This window comes from Haliaeetus leucocephalus, unplaced genomic scaffold, assembly GCF_000737465.1.
Source record: "Haliaeetus leucocephalus isolate CR32 unplaced genomic scaffold, Haliaeetus_leucocephalus-4.0 Scaffold932, whole genome shotgun sequence".
Classification (NCBI taxonomy): Eukaryota; Metazoa; Chordata; class Aves; order Accipitriformes; family Accipitridae; genus Haliaeetus; species Haliaeetus leucocephalus.
Window position 1 is genome coordinate 17,438,259 of NW_010973368.1, and position 24,588 is coordinate 17,462,846.

A 24,588-nucleotide genomic window follows, 5' to 3' on the forward strand; every position below is an offset into this window, starting at 1 on the left:
GAAAAGAGCTTCCATCTTCTTGCTCAGTGATGCTGGTTTACTCTCAAGTTTGTGTTCTTTTTATTTTATTTAACTGGAGCTTGGTATCTTTTACAGGCTATGAACTCTAACTCCTTTACTGTTGTACATTCAGGCTAGGTATTAATGAACAGAATCACTGCCAGCATCATGAATATCTGACTACAAATAACTTTATCATTAGAAAGTTGGACCAATTGGAGCATGCCTTAAAGGCAGCTGAGGCTCCCAGCACTGTCCCTGGCCATGCTAACAAGTATTGGTTTAACATGTGCAAAGCTTTTGCTGAGGGACTGTGTGCATGCAAGGAGGGGGGGGTGAGGCGGGGTGAGGCTGAGGGATTTTCTGGGGTAGGAGGAGGAGCAGAAGAGAGGTCTGTGGAGTCAACTTACCCGGCATTATTTTGACACTCATTCTTTCCCTTCAACATAGATATAACTGGACTCAGCAATTTGTATTTGAGTGCTGGCACAGAGCAGAAGACTCGAGACTTTCAAATGCACAGGGTGAAATCAGTGTTATAGCAGTACCTACAGCTCCCAGTTGCAGATCAGAGCTTGGTTGTACTATGAATGCTGGTTGTTAGTCCACGTTTCATGGTACCTGTTTTGTAGTCTATCCTTTAAAGTAGCAAACTTTGATTGAAATAGCAGCCTATGAAAATCCAGACATCAGGGAAAATGGTTGTCTTGCAGTAAATGCAATAAATTGTGCTGGGAAAGTTACAGAGGAAGTGCAGGCCAGGATAGAAATGAAGAGGACAGGCAGCTTTTCTGCTGAGGAAGATCCAAGTGTCTCAAAATACTTGGCAGAGCCCCTTGCTATGGGTAAATGGTGTGGATTCCCTGGCCTGCCTTGCCTTCTAGTTTTCTTTGACAGTCTGCTTTCCTCTCTGGTGCCAGTGTGTCTCAGCTTTTCTCTGTTCCAGCCCACATATGCACCTGTAAGGCTGTTGTGTTCTCCAAGATGCTCTGCACAGACTTTTTTTCCCCCTTTGAAGCCCCAGCAACCTTAGCATGGTTTAGCTTCTCAGTCTCTAATACTGCTCTTATAAATACTGTCCCTCCCCTGAGGCTTTCTGTCCTCTTTATGTCCCTGTGTGTTTTGTTTCCCCTGCTGTCTTGGTCTTGTTGCTTTTTTTTTTTTTTTTTTTAAACTTCTGTATGGATGTGTGTAAGCTCCATTAAGTACTTTTCTACAAGCTGGGGAGCTGAGGTTTGGATTTGGAGTGACCTGATGGCAGAACAAGAGGGTGCATTGGGTCATTCATGCTCAGAAGATGATAGTGTGGAGACAGTGCTCCAGAGTGGCCAGGGTGGTAGCACTGCATGTAGGAGGACAGGGATGGTTGCTTAAGGCCTCCTTAGGTGGCTGGAGCTCAACATGGTGCCCAGTGGAGAGCCACTGGATGCTTTTATGGAGTTATCCAGTGGTCACTGGGTAAAGAAAATGAGCTTGGCAGCTGCATTTTTGAATTTGTCCAGTGTAGTGCGGAGCAGCATAATTGATGTGCGAGAAGGCACAGCTGTGTTCCTATCAAACAGCTGCCGGGGGCTGGCCACTGCATTTTTTTCCATTATATAATTTGTGGGAAGGGAAAACGAGACCTCTGGGCTCTTAACACAGGCAGGGACGCTCTGGCTGCTTTCGCTAGGATGATGGTTTTTGGAAGGAAGGGAGAGAGGAGATGTTTTGCCCTGAGCATGAATTATGTCTAAAAGGGATTTTTTTTTCTTCCTTTTAAATTGGAGAAAACAGAAGAATTTTCAGCCTCAATAAAGAGGCATTTAAGTGCTGAATAGGATCTCGGTCTTCGGATTGGAAAGACTAATGGCCCTGAACACAGTAAAATTAAGTTAATTTTGTAGCTGTGTATCTGTGTGTGTGAGGAGGACCGTGCTGCAGCGTGTGCAGTACGAGGGACGTGCTACAGGGCAGGTAAGTGCTGAGCAAACCGCCTTCCTCTGCCTTGCCAGGAAGAGTCTCCTCCTTCCCCTCCTGGGGCAGCGCCAAGCCGGGTTCCTCCCTCAGCTCTCTACCAAACCACACTCTTCTCCTTCCAGCAGGGTCTTGGCTTCTCCGTTTATCTGTGCTGCCAGGCTGGCATTCGGCTGGCTTCTCCTTATCTGCTTAGCCTCACCGTCTTTGTGCTTGCTTCCTTGTGGCGATGGTTGGAGAATAACGCTCCGTCTCCCCTTCCCCCATCTCCTGCCTGCCTAGGCTTTCCCAGCCCTCTCCCCTGTCTCCTGCTGCTTCTCGGCTCTTTGTGTGAGCTCTGCTCCTGACGCTCGCCACGTGGTGGTTGCGTTTTAGAGAGCTTGTAAGGCCTTGCGCCTGCAAACTTCGGTCCTCTTTGTTAAACGGGGTGGGGAAGGGGATCGTGCTTTAGACATGGATAGGTCGTAACTGGTTTGCTTTTCCCTAAAGCATCTAAGCAGAGCAGAAAGCCCCGTGCTTTTCTGCGGGGTGCCCCAAGCGCTACGGGCCTCTTCTCCGTGTTCACCTTTGTGCCTGTGTCCTGGCTGATTTCTTTGTAAATATGCCGTGGTATGCAAATGCCGGCACTGCAGAAAGAGTGTTCGTAATCTCAAAGCGGAGGCAGCTGAGGAAAATCCAACATCTTTTCAGGGCTGTGCCCCTGTTTTGTTCCTCTGGGCTGTAAGTGTACTTGCTGCTGCTGCTTACTGCTGAGACTCTGTCTCTCCAGGGTTTGGTTTGCTGTTACTTGGCACCTTTTAGGATCAGTTATGTTCGGTGTAAAGTGGGAGTATGGGCAGCACAACAGTGCAGAATGGGTGCAAGGCAGTGGCTGGTGTGGAGCAATGATGAATTGTTTAGCCTCTCTTGTAGTTATTATACTGCTTGCTTGCTCTGAAATTTTTAATGTAGATGCAAGACAAACTAGTTCTCAGACTCTTTGGAAAGTGGGAGAAGGAGAGGAACCAGGTAACTTGTTTGGGATAGTCTTTTACTAAAAGTTGAATGTTAAAAACAAAATTTTAAGATTTGCCACAATTGTTAACTACATTTTAAATATAGTGCTTACTGTGCCTCTGAGTTTGGCAAAAATGGGGAAAAACAGACTGACTTGTGAAATCTGTCAGGAAAATGTGATCCAGGAGCTGCCTGCATTTTAAGGGCGTGTTAAATCTGACTTTGTGTTTTTGGGTATGAGTATTATCCTTACAGCACCCTGTTGATCCAGGCCCTGTGCAGACAGAAGGAGAGGGACTGTCTGTCCCTGGGGGAGCTTATGAGCTAATGAATACACCAGTCATCTCCAAGAAGAGCTGGAAGCAGACTTGAGTTTTCAAGATCTGATTTGAAATATTACAAGTGTGTTATTTATGGGCTCCTATTTGATTTTAGCATTTCTGAGAGTGGGGTGATGAGGAAGGATGACCCACAGTTGGGGCTCTAACACAGGGCCCAGGAAACCTGGCTCAACTCCTGTGAGCCTGGTACTCGGTGCTTTGCTTGTGTGTGTGTTGATAAAAGCTCTCATCTGCTGGTAGGGGTACTGTGAGGATAAGGACCTGGAAGACTGTCATGGATGGGGGTGAGAGGAGGATATGCAACCGTCACAGACATTTAAAAGTCGGATTTGTGTGGGTTAAACTGGGCATGCTCGCAGCCTGTTGATTGCAGTTGCACACCACATCGGTGCATGACTCAGTGCTGGGTGGGATTTGATATATAAGCTTCTCTTATGCTCACGTTAGCCTGAGGACAGGTGGCTGCTTCTGGAGATGGCTGCGTCGGGAAAGGAAGCTGTACCCCTTTTTCAGAGGTTGCTATCTCTGCTGCTCTGCCAGCCAGGCCACGCGCGTAACCTCTATAAAACCAGCTTTGGGTAGAAGTGGCTGGGTTAGCTTAGGTGACTTCAGCACAGAGGTGAGGCTTCTCCTGGGTATGCTGGCAGGGCCTGATTCTGCTGCTATTGGAGGGCACTACCTCCAGCAGGAAGGTGCTGTGGTGGTACCTTCCTGGATGCCTCTCCACAGCACCCAGCTGGGTTTGGAAGATGTGTGCCTGCCACTGTATGTGATGGGCTTGTCTGCTTATGGCCTTGAAAAGTGGTGGTGTTTGACCCAGGTTTTAAAGAATAATAATAATGTGAGAAATCTTTACTGTCTTTGAGAGCTGACTGTGCTTAGCTGTTGCCGATTGATTTATTTGACTGTGTAAAATGATTTCGTACTGCAAGAGTACAGTAACATGGAATTTCTCTCTCATTTGACCCTATGAGTGGACTCTTGTCTGGATGGAGACACCAGTGTGTCCTATCTGCATGCCCTTCATAGTACTGTCTTGCCAAGCAGGAATACGTTTGGCCAGCAGCCTTAGTTCATAAGCCCCTGAGCATAACTATTTTGGATTCCCCCCCCCCCCGCCCCCGAACTCCTGAGATGTAGGGTGAGGAGGAGGAGAAGTGCCTACATCCCGTACTCTTTGGAGACCCGGTTCTAGTTAGTCAGATCTGTTCCTGACTGTCTCTTGGCAAGAGAAGCGTGGTGGAAAAAATAAACCAGTTACTTTACGTTAACCAAGAATCTATGTTTTATATCACTGGTGCTTTCTAGGCACTAGTTACTTCCACTAATCAGTGCAAGCTATCTCAAAAGGATGCTGTCATGTGAACTTTGGATGGGTGGGAAGGGAAGAGGTGTTGCTAAAAATACCAAAAAGTAATCTCTCTGCTTTGCAAACACCTGAGACTGACTTTTTTCTTCCCCCCCTTGCATTGGGCAATAGAAGCAGGCCAGCTGGCCCTTAATGTGTGGGAAAGATGAGTAAAATGCTGCTTGTTTGGGTTGCCAGTGCTTGTGCAGGCCTATGAAGGCCAAGTTTGAAGCTTTGCAGGGGAAACCAGGTCTGCTCTATGAGTAAGGGAGTTCAGTGCTTTCTAAAGCTGGGGTGGTGGGAGTGTCTCTTCTGAGCAAAGGCAAAAGCACTGGTCCCTCTCGCATGTTTTCTGTTCCTCTCCTCATTCCCAAAAGGGTGCTGGGGAATGGGAGAGGGTGGCTGGAGCTGGGGAGTGGGGACTACTTGGGTCTGTGGTCTAAACAGCATTGCTGTTTAACGGGAAAGGGAATGGGGGAAGCCGCAAGGTCTGAGAAACACTCTGTTGGCTTCTTGTTCCTTGTGTCATGTCTCCTGGGGGAAGAAGCCTTGGGAAGCTAGAGGTGTCCTGGAGCCGGGGCTTGGAGAGGAGCCACTGTGCACTTCTCACTCTGAATAAAGCAGCGGTTGTGTATTCTCCATTCCAAATTACATATCTTGTTATTTTTGTTTCTTGCTTTTTATTTTTACTACTAACAGCTGGATTGTCCTTTTGTCAGTGTGTAAAAGACAGTATGTGAATGGGAGGAAGGGGCGGCAGGGGGAGTGTGGGTATCTGCTGAACGGGGGGAATGGGCAACCTGTTCAGTCTTGTGACAGCATGGCTGTAAAAATGACAGGTGACACTTGTTGTTATGTGCTAAGTAATATTTGGAGAGGGGGGTAGGATAGGGTGGAACAGCCCTTAACTGTATGTGTATGGTAGTGGTCTCTAAATTAGCTGTTGCCTTTCCAGATAAAGATCTTGGGAGTCATAGTGGTTTTTTCATCAACTTGATGGTAATAGTGAAAAGGCAAGTGTATTGTTAAAAGCTGGTATGAAAGCATCTGAGAACAAAACAGAACCTCATTATGGCATGTTTTATAAATCCTGCGGTGTACCCTCTTCTTGAACAGTGCGTACAGTTCTGGTTGTGTCCCGTTTCCATCCCTCCCCCATGCATACATGCTTCTCAGAGCTGTAAGATAACCAGATAAAGTACAGGAATTGTTCTTGTTTCCCATCTCTGTACGAGGGAGAAGCAGAAAAGCCCAGACTGTTTAGCTTGGAAAACAGATGACCGAGAGGAGCATGGCAGAGGGTCTGTAAAACAGCAAGAGTCACGGAGGAGGTGAACAGGGCACAGTTATCCTCTGCTTCTCCTAAGGCAGGAAATGGGGCCACCAAATGAAATGACTGGGTAGCAGCTCCAGAGCCGAGGAGGCAGTGTGTGCATGGGCTTTCTTTGTTCTCCTTCAGACAACAAACATATAATTAAATTGAAGCACTCTGCCACAGGATGTTGTAGATGCCAAAATTACAAATGGGTTCAAAAAGGATTAGACGATTTGATGGACTAACACCCCCCCGCCTGCCCCCTGCCCCCCCGCCATGAAGGGCCATTAAATCCAATGATGCAGATGCAGTGCCAGGCTCAGGAAGTCTCTCTGCTGGTCCTGGTCTCATTATTCCTAAGTGCTGCCTGTGAATAATGGGCAGGACAGGGCCCAAACAGCTCTTCTTGCTGGGGGTAAGGGAACACAACAGAGGACCCTGTTCAATGGGTGGGAAGAGCTGAGGGCTGGCTTAGTAAAGAAATGGGAGACAATAAGAATGTGGAGCTGTGCGTGTAGGAGTTGCTGATTGTCAAGGATGAGGGGAGGCAGCAGAATCAAGAACTGTGATGGAAAGAGAGAAAGATCTGTTTGCCTTATCTTTGCTTCCTCATCAGTAGATTGTTTGGCTTCAGATAGATTTGGCAGTGCCTAGATATTTGTCGGCAGCACGAGACCTGCCGTTTGAGGGAACTGTGCTATGTTATTGCTGTTCCTTTTCTGTATATTAAATTCTATATGTGGATCTTACTTGCATACATGTAGGCGTGCCTGTATGACTTCTTGGTCACCTAAATGAAAGTGGAAGGGAAATAGTGTGGAGGGAAGGAAGGAAGGAAATCTCCTCTTGTTGGGGCAGCGTTCAGGGAGATTGAAGAGAAACCAACAGTAGTTGGCTCATTGTAGCTTGGCTCAGCTTGTAGTTTGGCTCTCAGAACTAATTGTGTGCATGCATTTACCTATTTTTAACAAACTTTAAAATGGTTCACTGCGTGGCTCTGTGGAGGTCCTGCATGGATGTTTTTTTTGTAGGTTGTGAGCGTGCAGGGATTCCCACGGTTGGTGGCAGGATGTGGGGCCCAGCGTGGCAGCTGTGGGTTGTGGGGTGGTAGCCACAGGGTGCGTGGGGCCCATGAGGCCTCACCTGTGGTGCTTGCTTTTGTTGCTACTGACCGGCGGGACGGCACGGGTCCAGTCCCCTCCCAGTCCTGATGGAGCTTTGGAGCTGCTGTGGCTCAGAACCGCAGCCTGGGGAGGCCAGGGGTGCTCTCTGTGATGTTGAGGGGGAGAAGTGTGCTTGGGAGGGCAGGTGAGCCTCAGAGCTCCAACCCGACGTGTGTGCTGCAGGCTTTTGCTTTGTTCTGGTTGCCTGCTTTTTGGCTGTGCATTCGGGATTGCTGTAGTATAATTACTAGCCCTCCTCCTTTAAAAAAAAAAAAAGTGGACAGTGCAGATTTTTACCTTCTTAAAAAGGCTTGCGAGAGATCTATGGTAAAATCTTAATCAAACGTGCATTTTCTCCTCTTAATTTTATACTTAACTCTCTCTTTAAACAAACTCCAACCCTTTCACGTTTCAGTACAAAACCCCGGCCATGTCTAGACAAAAGCCTGTTATGATTAGCAGAGGTGTGCTTCTGATGCTGAGTGTGTATGGGGGGGTATATTCATGCTTCTGATATGTTAATGTATTTCCTGCCTCTGTATGGGTTGCAGGGCTTGTGTATGGAGGACTCGCTGCAGAACTTGGATTGGAATAGCATGCATGTAGAAAAAATAATTTTACACACTTAGAGTGTATATTGAAAAGCTGTTTGCTTGTATAGTTATTCAGACCTCATCTATGGCTGCACATTGGTGCCACCTGCTTGCAGGAAAGAATGAGTGGACTCCTATTATTCAGGGGGAAAAAAAAAAATCAAGGCGAGGCCTCAACATCTGTTCTGGCTTTGTTATTCAGTCTGGCCTGGGCTGTGGGCAAAATGTAGGCCACAGCTTTTACTTTACTGCTAGCTCTTAAACCGGAAAGGCATCTTGGTCAGATATGTTCTTAAAAAGTTTAAAATAAAAATACAAAGATGTGAAGTTCAAACCTAGTATGGGTTGAACTTTAGATTAAAGAACAGGAAACTATTACTATCCTTGCTTTTTCTCATTTTCTCTTCCAGTTCTTCTAGTGGTAATATTTTTTATCACTGCAGAGTGACCTTTGTAATCATTGCTGGATGATTAATCTTTAACTGAGTGATTTTTAAAGCAATATTTTTCATACTGTTGTAATGTGTGATACCGTGGGTTTTTGTAGCACAGCACCTACAGTTATTCTGAGGCAATAAAGCCCTTCAGCCTGTGTTTCCAGTGCTGCTGCTCTGTATAGAAACCCAAATAGCCTTTGTTTCCCTAGGCAGATACAAAAATGCCCTCAGAACTTTATTTGCATATAGATTATAATGCCAGCCGGGTGTAGTCATGTATAGGAAGAGCTAACTGCTGCTTAATTTATAACTTTTTAATTAAAAAACGTTCCTCAACTTGCAGGATTCCAGTCTAAAATGTTCTGCTGCATTTAATGCTGCTATACTGTATACAAAGGTGGTATTTCTATGAGGTACCAGCTACTGTATCTAGGCAGTCCTTGGGAAACACAAATGAAAGGGGATCACAAGCATTATTTGCTGACTCAGGGAGAAGTCACATGCAGAAGGAAGTGGAGATGTACAGCAAAGTTCTTGAAATGTCTTTGAGTTGCTGCTTGGGACACCAGTGCCAGCAGTGGGGAAGGAAGGTGAAAAAAGCTTTTCTTCTGACTCTCAATTTTATTTGAATCCTCTTGTGCTACATAGGTATTTTGTTGTTGTATCACAGCTGTGCATTTACAATTAGACTGTGAGCCTGAGTAATATCAATGAACCAGTGAGAGTTTTTTAAACTATGGGAACCAGTGCGTCCCTTGTCTTATTTTGTTTAACAGTCATCATGGGTACTGTAAGCAGGGGATTTTACCCTATGCAATAAATACAAGGTCTACACTGATAAAGAAAATGCAGGGTTGGGAATGGAAGCACTTGTTTAATCTCACTTCATTAGAAGTAAATACATTTAGACTTGATCCAAAACTGCTTTAAGTAGCATTCAAACAGCTTAATTGTTATATGTCAGCTCCAGCTCTTCCCCAAATAATAAAAACATCAATTCACCTTTGGGTATTGTACAATGCATGTTTTGTATATAACGCTGAGGGTTACATATTAAAAGGAAGAGGTGTTTCTTAGTCTTTCTTTTTAAAGCTGCAATATGTGATTTAAAAATGAGTTAGTACCAGTTATGGGGGGATCAGTAAGTGCTGTTAGGAATGCAATGGCCTTTGTAGGTGGGAATCTTACCATCCTGTACCTTGGGGTTTTCAGTTGTTGTGTAAACTTTAATAACTTCATGAAATACTTTGTTTAGATCTGGAAACCTGAAGAATTCCCTGTACTTCTATGGGAAGTGCTTTTTAAACTTTGATTTGCCCATGTTTGCCTTCCAGAGATGGTACAGAAGTGTATATCTGTGTCAAGCACCTGACAGTGGACGTGCTTTTCTGAGTTACCTTTGCTGTCTCTAAATAACAGAGGAACTGACTAGCAACAGGTTCCCACTTTTCATGGTGTGTGGTACAGTGCTCTCACATAGTCACATGTTAGTGTGTTTTACTTTGAAATTCAGAGGGCTTCAGTAGCTCTGAAAAGCCTTGTGCAAACAGCAACAGCAAAAGCTCACATCAGAGACTACTGAAAGGGTTATGGAGAAGGAAGAATGCTGGAGGCCTCCTGGCAGAGCTTCACCCTGACTTGGGCAGGATGGAGCTGGGAGCAAAGTGTGTCTTGGCATCTGGAGGAGGTGAGAATCGTCCCTCTGAGGGGTCAATATAGGTGCCAGAAGCAAAGTGTAAAGCGATCTTGAACAGCTCACAGCTGCGGCTGGAACATACAGCATCCTTGGGGGAGAGCTGAGAGACAGAGCAGCTCCCTCAAGTACAGGAGCTCAAGTGGGAGCTGGCACCACTGCCGTGCACAGAAGCAAAATAATAGGCGACAGAGTGATTGGTGGCTGTTTGAGAGGCCTCGGCTCCCACTGAGTTTATTCTGGCACGTTTCTTCTCTAACTTGGAGAAGAAAAATAAAATGGGATGCGTCAGGCTGGAGCTGTGTGGTGCTGGGCTCCCACTCGCTGGCGGGCTCCGTTGGCTTCCTGCTTGCTCTTCATGTATGCTGTCATTCCACCAGTGGTCCTTAAGACAGCCTAAACTGGTGCTGTGATTGAGGGAGGCACCCTGCCTGTCCCTGCTTCCTCATTCCCCTTCCTTGTCTCTTAGGATATGCAGTAGGAAACTAGGAATGGGTATGAGTTAAAGCTAACAGCTTTTTTTGTTGGATTACTTTTTTTTTTTTAAGCTCAGGTATATCCCCCGCTTTGGTTTGTCAAGTAGGTGTTGGTGCTAAGGGAGGGAGGCTGTTTCCCCTTCCACCTCTTTTGCAGTAGTGCTGCTGAACCATCGTGTTGGGGTGAAGCTCTGCGGGGTAAAGGCAGAGGGGCCCCCGTCCACATGGGCCTGCTGTTCCCTGTGTGCCTACTTGGATGTTTGTCTCACCTTGCAGCCAGCTGATTTGATTTAATAACTGGGGAAAATGCTGTTTGCTTTCTATTTTGCCAGGTTACTTTTAGCGAATGTGCTTGGCTTGGAGGGATAAGTGCCAGAGTCAACACAGGATGGGGGGGAAAAGCGGGGAGCATGTGTCAGGAGAGCAGAGAAATGCTGGCTGAGCAGGACCTCCTCCCCCTTCAGAAGTGGTGAGGTGTTGGATGGATTCAAGCTGCGAAGTGCAAGCTTCACCGTTTGGCCTTTTGACACAGCTCTTCAGAGGCTCTTAGTTCATCTCACCAGAAGGAGATTCAGGTGGGATGAAGGGAGTGGTATTACTGCCAGGCACAGCTTTCCTTCTGTACTGATGCTAGCTGTTCCATGGCTAACTTGAAATTGGGGAGGGGTCAAAAGGATGGGGAAGGTAGTGTCTGACTTGTAGGGGAGACTTCATGTGTGTGGTACAGTGGCCTTTAGAAGTTTTTGTTTGGAGATGTGCCCCTTTCCCTGTCAGGTGTCTTGACTTCACAGCACCCTGGTAGAGGTGGGAGAGAAGCACACTTGTTGCTTTCAGCCCTGCTTTGTTGTCCATTTGCAGCAGCTCTGCTGAGTGTGGTGGCTGAGGAGCCTGAAGGGTACGTGCGCATGTCTTGGCGCTCTCGCAATGTTCTGGAGAGAGCCTGAACCAAGATCTGTGGTTTCATGTCAACACAAATGTATTCATGATGTCAAACTCTGCAGCACATTCAACACTAAGCTTATTCATGGTACAACTTTGGTTTGCCTAAGAGAAAATAAGAAGTTACAATATCTGCAGAAGAACCCCTCAGATGTGGGGAGATACATGCGTTTTTCTTGGTGTAGGGAGGGGGTCCAGACTCAGAGTTTAAGGTAATAGACACATCAGAAGACTTGCAAGGTTATTTAGGGCTTGGTGTCCTTTAAGAAGTTCCTTGCAAGGAACTTACAAGTTCCACCTTTCTCCTCTGTTTCTGCAGGGGGTCCTGGCAGAGTTGACCCTCTGCTCTCTGACTTGGAGTAAATGCAGCAGAGGAATGTGGCTCTGGGAAGAAGGGAGTGGGTTTTAAGAGTTTTTGGGTTGGGTGGTGTTTTTTTTTGTTTGTGTGGTATTTTTTTTTGTGTGTGTTTAGTTTTTTTTTTTTTTTTATGGACAAAAGCAAAATCTCTTTGCTCTCACTTTACTCTTTGTTTTCCTTCTCTGTGAGCTGGGATCACTCAGGTGTGGGGTCTACGGTGGATTTACCCCTGAGGCTTTAAACTTTGTGGGTGGTAGTAGGAGAGCAGGACTGATGTCTTGCTGTATGCAAGTGAAAATTGGACAGACACGCTCAGGAGCGAGGCTGTCCCATGTAGTAACCTTCACAGCAGGGAAAAGACATGCTGTAAAGACTCAGTCAAGATACTTTTTTTTAAAAATCACCCTAATGCCTCTTGGAGTCTGAACTGACTGCTGCTGCTGGTTGAAACCTCTCTCTTGTTTTTCTCTGGCGCAGTCTTGCAACAGCTTTCCAGAAGTTGGGGAAGAGCCGTAGCTGCTGAGGGTTGGGGTTTCATGTCTTGCAAGGTGCTGTTCTTCCATGTGCCTGGCCTGTGCCTTAGCACGGGCAGCCCAGGGAGCTCTCAGGGTAGGAGAGCCTCAGCCTGTGGGCAGAAGTGATAGGAACTCCAACGGCGGCGTTGTCTCGCTGCTGTGCAAATCGATATATTCCTACACACAGTGTGGTCAACTGCATGCTGGTGTTGAGATGTGTCCTCACAGGTCCAGGGGGAAAAAACCCAAAAAGCCTCCACAACATCTTTCTAATGTTGATTATATGGGTATTCCGCCCTGCCACATCTCCTCCCTTGCACAGTTGAACTGTTTGGGCTTGTGCAGTAAACCACATCTGTAAATGAGACCAACTTTAAAAATAACATTTTCTTCACAAAGTGAGTTTTAAACTGGATTGATTCCCTCCTGTGTTTCAGCATATAGTCCATGGGGAAGGGGTATGTTCTGGGGACAAGGAAAGAGAGAGGGATGGGAACTGCTGTGGAAAAAGCAATGCGATACTGTGCCTGGTTGGGGCTGTATATCTCTGCTTCGATAAAGGCAATGGGAGCTTGCATCCCCTGTGAATACTGGCAGGGGAACAAAATTTAGGGGGTGCTACTTGTAGTAGAAGTTCTTTCTCTTTGGGATGGAGGGAGCATCCATGATTCCTCCCAAACTTGGGACAAATGGGAAAGCCAGCAGTGGGAAGTGATTACAGAATGTTTGCTCCCACAACAGCTGTGATAGGGAGCTAATGGCTGTGGCAGAGACTTTATAAATACCTGGTGGGTAGCCTAGATGAAAGTGCGGGATTAACTGAAATGTCAGATGATCTTGTCTGCCAATATACAGCTCTTCTAAACACAGGTTGCACTGGGTTAACTGCAGTTGCTTAAACAAACTCAATTGATCCTAAATTGATCTGTTCCCCTAAAAAAGAGTAAACCTTGCCATCCTTATGTGGCTATTTTTATATGAAATATTTAATGGACTAAACTGAACTAGCTTTTTAGCTTTGTCACTGAAGTGTAGAGTGTTTGAATTCACCCTTGGATCCTTTGTCCAGAAGCAGGGGACAGGGGAAGGAATTCCCCCATGTTGGTGAACCTTGAAGCTGTGCTTGGAAAGATGCAGAAAAGGGATGTAATAACCGCTCTGCTCTAAGCCCCTTTTCTTGTGGCTGTTGCTCTGAAATAACCATTTCAACGTGCTTTCAAATTCTGAGCAAGCTCTTAAGCGCTTCCTTGCTATGTCATGTCGTGAGAGTACTTGTGCTCTGTGTATTTATGATGGGGTCAACACTGGACTTGGAAGAATGCCTGTCATGCCTGCCTTGTGTGGGGGATACAGTAAACATGGGGGCTGTGGGCTTGAGAAGGGGTGACAGGGAGAATGCGGTGCTGGAAGGTGAAGGAGCTGGGTGGCAGGCTAAGTCACCTCTGATATTACAGAGGGAGTCTCGGCCTCCATGGATGTTTGAGGAACACACCTGCCCACACCGCCCTGCCCTTCTATGTGTGTTGGCCTTTAGGTGCTTCTAAGCCAACCCTACTGTGTGCCTTGCTGGCATGGTTTAACCCCAGCCAGCAACTAAGCACCACGCAGCTGCTCACTCACTTCCCCCCCTACCCAGTGGGATGGGGGAGAGAATTGGGGAAAAAAAGTAAAACTTGTGGGTTGAATTAAGAACAGTTTAATAGAACAGAAAGGAAGAAAATAATAATGATAATAACAACAATAAAGGGACAATAATAAAAGAATTAGAATGTATAAAAGAAGTGCTGCACAACGCAATTGCTCACCACCCGCCAACTGATGCCCAGTTAGTTCCTGAGCAGTGACCCCCCCAGGCCCACTCCCCCCAGTTTATGTACTGGGCATGACATCACATGGTATGGAATACCCCTTTGGCCAGTTTGGGTCAGCTGCCCTGGCTGTGTCCCGTGCCAACTTCTTGTGCCCCTCCCGCCTTCTTGCTGGCTGGGCATTGAGAAGCTGAAAAATCCTTGACTTGGTATAAACACTACTTAGCAACAACTGAAAACATCAGTGTGTTATCAGCATTGTTCTCATACTGAATCCAAAACATAACGTTATCCCAGCTGCTAGGAAGAAAATTAACTCTATCCCAGCTGAAACCAGGATACGTGCACTGGCCTCTACCTGTGAGGAATGAGGGCTGAGGATGGATAAGTGTGGGCTTGGGTGGAAAGGCAGAGCGGGAGAGATGTGGGAATACCGAAGGTGCTGCTTCACACCCGTTTACAAGTGCAGTGTAACTTGGTTGGTTGTTGTTACCAAGAGGCTGGAGGAGGGCAGAGGGGAAGAAGCTTGGTTGTGGGACCTGGACAGAAGGGGGTCCTGAGGACTGCATGAAGGGGGTTCTTGTTCTGGGTGTGAGGCCCAGGGAGTGGTTTACCCTGGCTCATAAGGAGGAGATGTGGGGCTGGAAGGAGGTAGCTCCTAACCCAGGCACTCCCTTTGCAAAGGGAGGTCCTGGGTGCCTGAGAGCGGAGCTGTGGTGGAGGATGAGGAACACATTTCACCAACCTTGCTTGGGTGCCATGGGGTCCCACAGTACTTCTCTGCTCTGGTTGTCGCCTCCCAGGGCTCGCTGCACTCCACAGTCAGGAAGGCTGTGGCACTCCTTCTGCAATGCCCCAAAGTGTAACTTGGGGTTTTAACTGTGGGAGGTGAAACTTCACCCACCTTACTGTGGGTGAGCTGAGCTAGTGGCACTCTGCTCCTGAAAGGGACAGCTGGGCTGGGATGTGCTCCTGACATGTCGGGGAGGAGGTTCAGCCTGTTAAACTAGGAGAAAACTTTTCCCTTTTCCCTGAGTTATGTAGGTTTCGCCAGTTCAGCAAGTGAGACTGTGGTAAAGCCAGGCTGCCAATTTGCCTAGTGTTATACCTCGCTGGCAGAATTTGGGCATCAGGCTCCTGAACTGCAGTGGGTTACTGGGGGTGTGTTGGGATTTGGGTGGAAAGTGTTTAACTTCCTAGACACCTGACTGATGATTGAGTATTTTTATGGGATGAGAACGTGCTTTTCAGAGTAATGCAAAGTGAGGAGAGAGACTTCTTTTCTTTCCACATTTTGAACCCCATGCTAGACGTTAGTAGGAAAGACCATCCTGGATAGGAAGAGCGAGGAGCAAAATTTGATGAAGGGGAGGCTTGAGGTTGCCTTGTTTTTTGCATTCTGGACCTTGACTTGAAATGAAGGAGAAAGTAAAATTTAATCCCCAATGTTTCAAGACTTTTTTTTTTTTTGGTGTGTGTGAACTTGTAATTTAAAATTCAGTATTGTAATTTTAAATTCAGACACCCTTCATGTTCTGTTTATAGACCTGGTCTCCACCCCCCATCTCTCCCCTCCAGAGGCTGTTGTCTTCTCGCTCCTGTTTTTCTGCCTAGTGTAGAAAGTAATGAATGTGTGCAGTGCACAAAATACCTTGTATATGCAGTTGCTAACCTTATTTAAAAAAAGGAACTAAGAAACTGTGTGAAAGATAATCATGGTGTTTGCTATGAAAAAATTTGTTAGCTCAACGTAAATATGTTGCTGGCAACTGGTTATTTTTAATACATGCTATTTGTGCTTTAAATTTAATGTTAGAATATTTTTGTCATCTAAACCCTGACTGTTCTTAGCTGAGCAGATTTCATGTTAAAAACAGCAGTCAAACCATGAGTGTTCATAGCATTATAATGTAATTTTGTGTTACTAGCTCTTTTCTGACCTGTTTGTTTAATGCATCATGAAGTGGTGGTTGTATGTCTAATTGCAAAGCACAGAGAAAATAGCATTGTGTTGAAATGTTGCATAAAACTTCAGTGTTGTGTGACGTTTTGTAGTGGAAGTAGTACTGTAGGCACTCGTTCATAACAAGACCTGCAAGTTTCTGTCGGCCAGGGTGGGTAGTTGAGCTGGCTGTGTGTGTGCTGACTCAAGAGAGCAAGTTTCTTTCTCTTCTCGTCCTCCTCCTCTTTTGACTGCTTGTGACTGAACAACAGCAGATTCACAAGAACTTACTGTTGAAATGTACCTTTGCTTGAGGTTGCTCTTTCAAATTATGCAGCTGTGGTTCTTCACTTGAGACTTTCAGAGCTCTTATGGTAGCCAGGTGTTAAGTTGGTTAAAAACAGACTTGCTTTCTGTGTGTGGGTGCGTGTACGCAGCGTGGGTGTGAATGCACAAGAATTTCTCTGGAGCAGTTGAGTGGAGGACCTGATTCTGACCTGGGGGACCTAGTGTCACCTGGGTGGGCGTTCCTGTCTGGCAGATGGAGGCCTAGAAAGGCTGCTGGGGCAGGGGAGGAGGCGGTCAGAAGTGAAATCTGGGAGGTTCATGCATGTGCGTACCCTGAAGTGTTAATCTAGCTGCACAGTACAGGCTTATGATGTCAAGGGCTTGGAGCCTGCTGCCTAAGCCTAGCTCCTCCCTTTTTCATTAACGATGGCTGGAAGAAAAATAATCAAGTATGCTGGAAGAGAAACATTAATTAACTTTTAATTTAGATCTAACATATGCTTCTTAGTGTACTTGCATGAAAGAGTGAGTGTGTGGTATCTGTCATGTTATATAGGGGGTGATGCATTGAAGAAACAAGGAAAAGCCTCAGGTCTGAATGGGAAGATGGGGTTTTAACTCTGCGGATGGGTTTTGTATCTTGATTAAAAGCTGCAGATGTGTGATAAGTCACTTTTGTATCCATTTTGCATCTGAAATTACTTTCTCTGTAACTTGGTTTGTATCTGTTTTCTCTTAAGCCAAACTCGCAAGGCGAAGTCAGGAGAGAGAGAATCTCGGCATGCTGGTCTGGTCACCTAACCAGAATCTGTCTGAAGCAAAATGTAAGTCTCTTCAAGTACTTTTATCCTCCCTTTCCCTTAAATGTATCACTTCAAGAATGCAAAGTTGCCACTTTCAGCGGAGAGGTTATGTCTGTGACCTTTCCGTTATGATTTGAAATTAATTTGAAAAAAGAAAAGCCTACAAAGCAATCCCCCCGAAGATCTTTGTTCCCCGCTGGGCAGCTGCTCAGAGCATTAGATCCGCGGAGGCAGGGAAAGCAGGAGAAACGTGACACACTTTCTTCCTTGGTATGAATTCTTTAAGATATTTATCCACGGGCCTACATGATCTGCTTTTTAGCTGCTGGTGCTGTAGAAGATGACAGAAATAACTGGGGAGAGCAAAATGAAAAGTATTTGGCAGGGGGGGAATATATGGTAATTAGCAGTACCTTTTTCCCACAAAGGCACAAATAAAATCCACATCTGGAGCCCATGGAGGTTTAAATGCCAGAACAATTGCAGTGCCTTGGAATTCCACGTGAGGGCAATTACTAGCACTCTGTGTGTCTGGGAACAAGTCTCAGTACTGCTGCCAGATGGCAGAACTAGTGTTTGAAAGGTTTGTCTTAGCTACAGTTCTCATGAATAAGTAGGACTCCTTGATTAAAGGGCTGCTGTTTGAATGCAGTAACTAAACCTAAGTGCTTTTGGGGGAGCGAGCTGAAAGGAGCTATTTTTGACTTTGTGCTCATACCTTTTTTTTTTTCCTCCTTTCTGATTCTGCGATCAAGAATAAGAATCTTGCATTCCTGTTCCTCTGCAGTTGTTTGTGGTGGCACTATTAAGTTGATACCTGGTTCTCGCTTAGACCCAAGGGCTAAGATGCATCACAAGACACTTGTGAGGATGTAGTGGCATTTGCAAATTAAGGGAGTAGAGACTGTGCACAAACTGGCTCTGTCATGAAAGGGCTGGGCTCTGCCCTGGGGCATTTGTTCCACCGAGCAAGTTGCCCCTTAAATTACAGAAGGATGATGGTACTGTGATCTACAGATAAAAAAGCCTTTGCAAGGATTATGTCTGCCTTCTCTCCTACCAGTGGTTTCTTGTCTGCTCCCTGCTGGCTATTGGATGCTGAACTAAATAAGACTGATGAGGAGAGGGATATATTTGACAGTTATCTACAGCTAGAAACATCTAAAAAGGTGTAAAAGCAAGAAACTGTAGCCTTCACCAAAAGGAATGACTGTTGATGGGTCGTCTGTGACAGGATTCCTGTAGCTGCCTCTGAAGTCTGAGTGTCTTGAATCTCAGCTCAGCTTTGGAACATTTAACTCCTGCCTGATGGGAAACAGGTTTCTTGGAGAGGGAAGAGAGAATGAAGGAGGAAAATGAGTGAAGATATGTGGAATTGAGTAAAATAATCTGTGACTCAATATTCTGTGGTAATTGGCACAAAAATATGCAAGGATATTATAGAGCATAAAAAGGATATAATATCTGCTAAGAAGATGTCATGAACCTAAGAGGTAATTAAAAATGTGGTGTGACACTGATGAATAAAAACTAGGTGGCAGTTGACTGTTGCTGGTACAATAAAAAAGTTGGGGAAAACAATATGAGGATAAGAAGAGGGCAAGAAGAAATTTCTCAGAAGACTCAAAATTTTAGTAAGAGTGTAGGCTCATCAGTGATTTCACCTTCCAAAAAAGATAAGAGGAAAAAATTAATAGATATTTCCTATGGTGTTTCGGGGAGAGAAGTATGATGCTCTTGCGCCATACATGACACACAAAATATCTCCCAGGTGCCTAACTGATATAGAGGGATGGAGTTGTGAAATTCAGCATCTAATAGTAGTACAAAAAACCAAAGGAGCATTGGGAGAGATGGTTGAGGGGACCTTGGGGTGGCAGGAAACACTGCCGCAGATGGGGAGAGGGCAGCTATGCAGGCAATGCGAGAACAGGGTGAGAGTGGGCTGGTTGGTCATTGCTTTGTCTTGAGGCAATTGGAGCTGACACTACCAAAAGGTTATCAGCTATTCCTGTCTCTACCTGGCATTACTAAAAATGAACTGTGAAAAACAAATCCTGCTGAAGGTAGCTGCTTTTGTTCTTTTTGAGGCTAGAAATTGATTGATTGGTAGAAATAACTTTACAGCTCTAATGTATTCAGCCAGCTGTTAGGCATTGATTGCATGAGAGTCTGATTCAATCCCCCTTCCTTTCAAAAGATGGGAACCTCCTCCAAAATACCAGTGCTCTGCAATGGCTGTAGAGCATTTACTAAACGTATTACAAGCAGAGTTCCCTAATGTGTTTTATGGTTTGTGACGAAAGAACATCAGGGGACAGGAGGTCTCTTCAGCTACTCTCAAGTTCACTGACAAGTCTTGGCATTGTTGATAGTGAATCCTAATTAAATGGGCTCCATGGGGATGTGTAAGAGGACTGATGATGATCAACATTTCCATCAGTGGTATGGGAATTGATATGGAATTGCTGTGGAGAGAAATTGAGGATGAGCCATATAGACTGACAGGATGCTAAATAAAATGAATGCTACTGATAGTCTTGTGGAGTGCTTTGGGTCTTTTCCTAACTTGGACTGATGCCAATGCAATGGGCTCTTAATGGTAGGGTTGTGAATCTCAGTGCTGAAAGCTCTGGCCTTCTGCATTAAGGCTGATGTTTGGAAAGAAGTGGCTTGGAGAGCAATTTCAGGGACACAGTGGGCAGGTAGTTTGACAAAGTTTCCCAGTGTCCTGCTTGACCCAATGGATGATGTGGGTGTAAACAGAGTGAGGCAGTCACTGGAACAGTTTGCTGCCTCTGTGTTCAGGAAAATGAACCTCAGAATAGTGGCTTTAGTGTCCAAAAACTGAGAAAAGGATGGAGACGGGAGCTACTGAAACATTTTGGAAACTGAAGACGAAGCAAACTCCATCTGTTTAGCTTACTGAAGAGACTGAAAGGGGACTATTGTCAATTATTTTCTCAAAGGGAAATTTTGACACAGTAAGAGACATGCATAATACAAATAGATGGCTGCAAAATAAGTCCACATGGACTGAAATGAAATGCCTGAGTGTGTGGGGGTTGGAAGTTATCCAGATAAGTGATGGATTCTCTATCTCTTGATGCCTTTTAAACCATGGATTTTCGTGACGTGTGTGTTATCCTTGGTGGGGGGAATCATTGGCACTGTGAAATTGTAAGTGGAAGGAGCTGTGGTCTCCAGGAGGTTGGTGTAGCCCCATGGGCTGTAAGTACTGTGAATCCTAACTAGCACATCCATTCTTAATATTGCTGTTCAGGTTGAAGTGTGGGTGAACAAATCCTTCCAATCAGCAGCATGTTGGTACCTGTGTCTCGTTACTTTCCTTTGTGCTCCAAAGCCTTGAAACCATCCTGTGCCTGTTCTTGTGGTGAACTCTTTAAGTCACAGGACTCTTTTCTGTTCCTGTGGCTGAGGCTCAACGTGAAGATGGAAGTTAGTGCAGCACATGTTAGCTGTCAGCTTGGAGTGAACTGGTAGGTCTTGTGAGCAGGACAGTTCTTTGCAATCCGTGAAACTCTTGGAAGCCACCTCTGTTAAAGGTGAATCTGTGCTACAAAACACTGTGAGCAGATCTGTGACAATGCTCAGAGCAATGTGTGCTGATGGATTTGGCAGAGGGCTGGCCAAACTGGCGGAGGCTGTGGGAGGGTCCTCGCTAAGCTGCTGAAACGAATCCTGGAAAGACCAGTGTGTCAGCCAAGACCTGGTGCATATCTGCATACCTGATGCTCCAGGCTCATACAATTAGTTAAAGTTTGTTTGGGTCCCATGCACACTATATGCTGGAACATTGTTTTAATCACATTGGAGAAACCTTTTGCCTGGATGCCATGAAATGATGGATATTGTAGAGAAAATTAAAACAAACAAAAGTATGTGTTGGCACATTGATCCCTTTTTTTTATCCTGTGCCTTGTTAACCATTAATCCTCGGTACAAACGACTTACTGCCTTGCCCATATTAATACCAAAGTTGAATGCTTCCAGCACATTCCATATCTACTGCCAGACTTCTGCCTTTGAGGGGTCACTTGCATAGCAGTTGCCACCATTAGTGAGTAGTTCACAAAGTTAGCCCAAAGCTAGAAGTTTGTCCTGTTTCTTTTGAAGAAGAAAGAAAGAATTGTCGTTGTGTAGTAACTGAACATTTGGACTTAAAATAACTGTGCTCCTCTTCCAACTCTGCTCCAAATACCCTGTGTGCTGTGGCTGGTGTCGCACCTCTTACAAAGAGCTTGCTTTCAAAACGAGACTCCTGAGGGGGCTCTCTGAGGGCTTGGTGCCACAGAGGGCAACTGTTCTGGCTGTGCTGGGACTCTGTCACGGAGGGTGGGGAGGGAGACAGGGAGAGAGGAGGAAGAGGGAGGTCTTGAGCAAGGTGACACTGAGGAGCAGGAACAGCTAGGTGGAAGACAGGCATCTGTTCTCTTTGAGTGGCATGTGGGGAAGGAGGGGGGAAGTAGTGAAAAATGCATTGTAACAATGCTGTGGAAACCCTGCACAGGATAGAGCTGGGCCAGCACGAAGCTATTAATAAAACAGCAGTGTCTCTCTCTCTCTCTCTGCCAAGTACGCCAATGGGTGGAACCATAAAAATGACATTGGGTTGGTTTAGAAATGAGCAAGTGCTGGCGTGCTGCAGCTGCCCAGGAGTGAGGGATGGAAACCAGGCAAGAGGATAGGATGTGATGATTGCTTTTATGCATCTGCAGTTCAAAGGTGAACTACAAGAGGAGAAAGATGTATTGTTTTGCTAGTGATAAGCTCTGTTCTGAAAGTAATTTTTCTGCTGTCTTCCTGACAGAATATGTGTGCTGCTAGATGGGAGTTTTGGTTTCTCACTGATGTCTTGGTGGGTGTCTCCAGTGGATTTGCAGTTTATGGGGTGTCACTGAAGAGGCAGGCACTGTCCTTGTTACCCACAGGACAGCAGGTTGTGGATGGCAGGTGGGTCCCCTGGTCTTGCAGTGCTGCTTGTTTGACCCGATGGTTGATCGGCATGCCAGCTTTGGATGCTCACTAGTCCCTCGCTCTGTTACTCTGTGGCATCTCTTCCTGTGAGGCTGCAGCTGGCTCCCTGCTTTACATTATGCCTGCCTTGGTGCACTTGGAGAGAATTTAGGTAGCTTCCTTCTCCCTACAGAGGGGAGGTAGAAGTGCCCAGGGGACATGGGGCAGAGGAATGCCAGAATTAGCTGAAGCAGCGAGTGCTCCAACATCCTTGTGATGTGCTTGGCCAAAGCCTGTGGCTGGGGGGAAAGGGAGGGGTCCCTAAATGTGCTGCAAAACCTGATGCTGGGAAGGCAGCAATACGCAAGCTGAGGCTCTGATGGAGGAAGAAGTGCTGGTTGCTATGGTTACTAGGGATATTAACCCTGTGGTGTCTGGATGGGGCAAGGTTTAGTTAACTGTGCCACAGGCTGGGTAACGGTTGGGAGCGTGGAGCAGCAGTGCTCCACCCTAAGAAGCTATGAGTTGGCATTCAGGATCTCAAAAGCCTATGTCCCAACCAAGTCTCTAAGTGTCTACTGGTCATTAGTGTGTCAACAGCCTTCTTTGGGTGAGAGTGAATTTTGGTAGCTGTCCTCTGTTGTGAAGGTGAGGTGAATCCCAAAATTTCTGAGGGCAGGTTGCAGATGTAAGTGCCCAGAGTCTGTCTCCAGCTGTAGTTCAGGGGGCAGTCTTTCCATAGAACAGGCTATGATTATTCTTCAGTTTCTCTTTTAAAGGGGATGTTAAACAAACTTGGAAATGACCTTTGTCTGAATTTTCTAACTTAAAATGACTACCAGAGTAGAGGACAGGAAAATGTCTTTTCTGTCGGCATATGATACCATCAAGTACTGTCATCAGTTCTCATTTTTCTTGGGGTGTGGGGTGCCCTAGCAATAAATAAATGTGAGTGGAACACCACAAATGGGAGAGAGTAGACTGGGGAAAGTGTTGATCTTAAAATCTCCTTTTTAGAAAATGAAGCCCCTGTTTAACAGGATGCATTTAAAATGGAAGGGATTAATGCTTTAGAGGTACCTGAGCCACCCCCTCCCTGGCACACAGGCACCCATCCCCAGACAGCAGCAGTGAGGGAGAGGATGTAGTCAGGTGTGTATTCAGCATCAGCAAAGCTGCTTTTTAAGTCTCTCCTCTTCACCATGCTGTAAACAGGATCCTTGAAATAGTTGGAATTGTGGTTTTATTTTTAGTCCCTTCTCCCCTCCAACCCCTATTGTTTCTGTGACCTGATTTATAACACAACCCCATGAAAGATTGCATTGGTGCCCAGCGAGAGTGCAGCCACCTTGGTCGGGGATGGGAGAGTGGGAGCTGCTTAGGCTTTGCCATCAGAGAGAAAAAAGCATTATTGAACTCTTAGCTGAGCTTCTACTTTTTTTTTTTTTTTTTTTTTTTTGTAGCTGGCTAAGTGCTGTGGGAGGTTTTGAAAGAAGGAGTGTTATGTATTGTGCTTTTCTTGTTTGGGGTTTTTCTGCTTGTTTGTGTCTGAGGATTTTTTTGTTGAGTTTTTTTTATTATTATTATTTTTGGTAGTAGGAAAAGTGTTAGCCTAAAATATAGCTGCCAGGTAGAGCCAAGACTTCCAGGTTTCTGAGGGGTGGACTTCAGAGGTTATAATTGTTGCCTGAAGCTAGGTGCTTACCTTTTGTCACTCAAGTGAAGACAGCAAAAAAACCAAACTTATGATTTTGCTGTTTGTTTGCGTGCCTTCCCTAGAAATATCAGTTTGTTGACTGTCCCAGTGACAGCAAAAAGGATTAATGGAAAAGCAGAATTGGGTTTACGTTTATCCCTAATCCAAATTTCATATTATGCAGTGAACCTGGCAGCTGTGAAGCTTGGATGCAAATACAGTAGCTGAAGAATACAACTCCATGAATTCAGGAATGAGAGAACTGGTGTTTAATTTAAGATTCTGCTTGAGTTTAGCTGTAGAAATAAGTCATGGCCACTTCTCCCAGCAGCTGCAGTTTCTGCACTTCAGAAAATGCTCAAAAGGTGAAGGTGAAGGGATGCAGTTTTTCATTTTAACTCAGGCAATTTTTGATGCTTATAGTAGCAATATTGTGAGCAGCAAAAAGAAGATACCAGGCTTCAAAGGCTATGGGTGTATCCCAGAAATGGCTGAGTTGCCTCAAACTTAGCTGCAGTTTCCCCTTTGTCATCTGCCGTGCTGTTGCAATGCTGTGTGGAAATCTCAGAGCAGCTCTTTCATCATTATTGCTGCAGGTTGATATTTCTGGATCCTGAATGCATATTTAAATTAAGATGAGATTTTAACCCTTTCACAGCAGTGATTTGTATTGGAGGCAGGAAAGAAATTTAGTTTGAAAAGACTAAGGTGTGTGTTTGGGATGGATTTCACCCAAGGTACAGTAGATTGTGGTTATTTATCCGGGGGGGGAACCCCAAACAACAAAAAAAACCCCAAAACCCCAACAACCCACAAACAAAAAACCTGGAGGAGAGAATGTGTTGGAGAGTATCCAGAAAAAGGATGTCTTATCTAAGGTAGCTGTGTTATCCTGGAGGAATTTTTGCTGTTGTGCTGGGGGGTGGCCAGTCACCAGTTTCTTC

At 45.6% G+C, this 24,588-nt stretch overlaps 1 protein-coding gene across 1 annotated transcript in view; it reads left to right on the forward strand.

Annotated features, from left to right (window-relative positions):
• The window catches only part of RCOR1 (REST corepressor 1), a 119,991-nt gene that overhangs the window by 58,809 nt on the left and 36,594 nt on the right, over positions 1-24,588 (forward strand). The window contains exon 2 of the mRNA XM_010584030.1: positions 16,909-16,992. Coding sequence (XP_010582332.1) covers positions 16,909-16,992 — 84 coding nt within the window. The remainder of the gene's footprint in view (positions 1-16,908; positions 16,993-24,588) is intronic.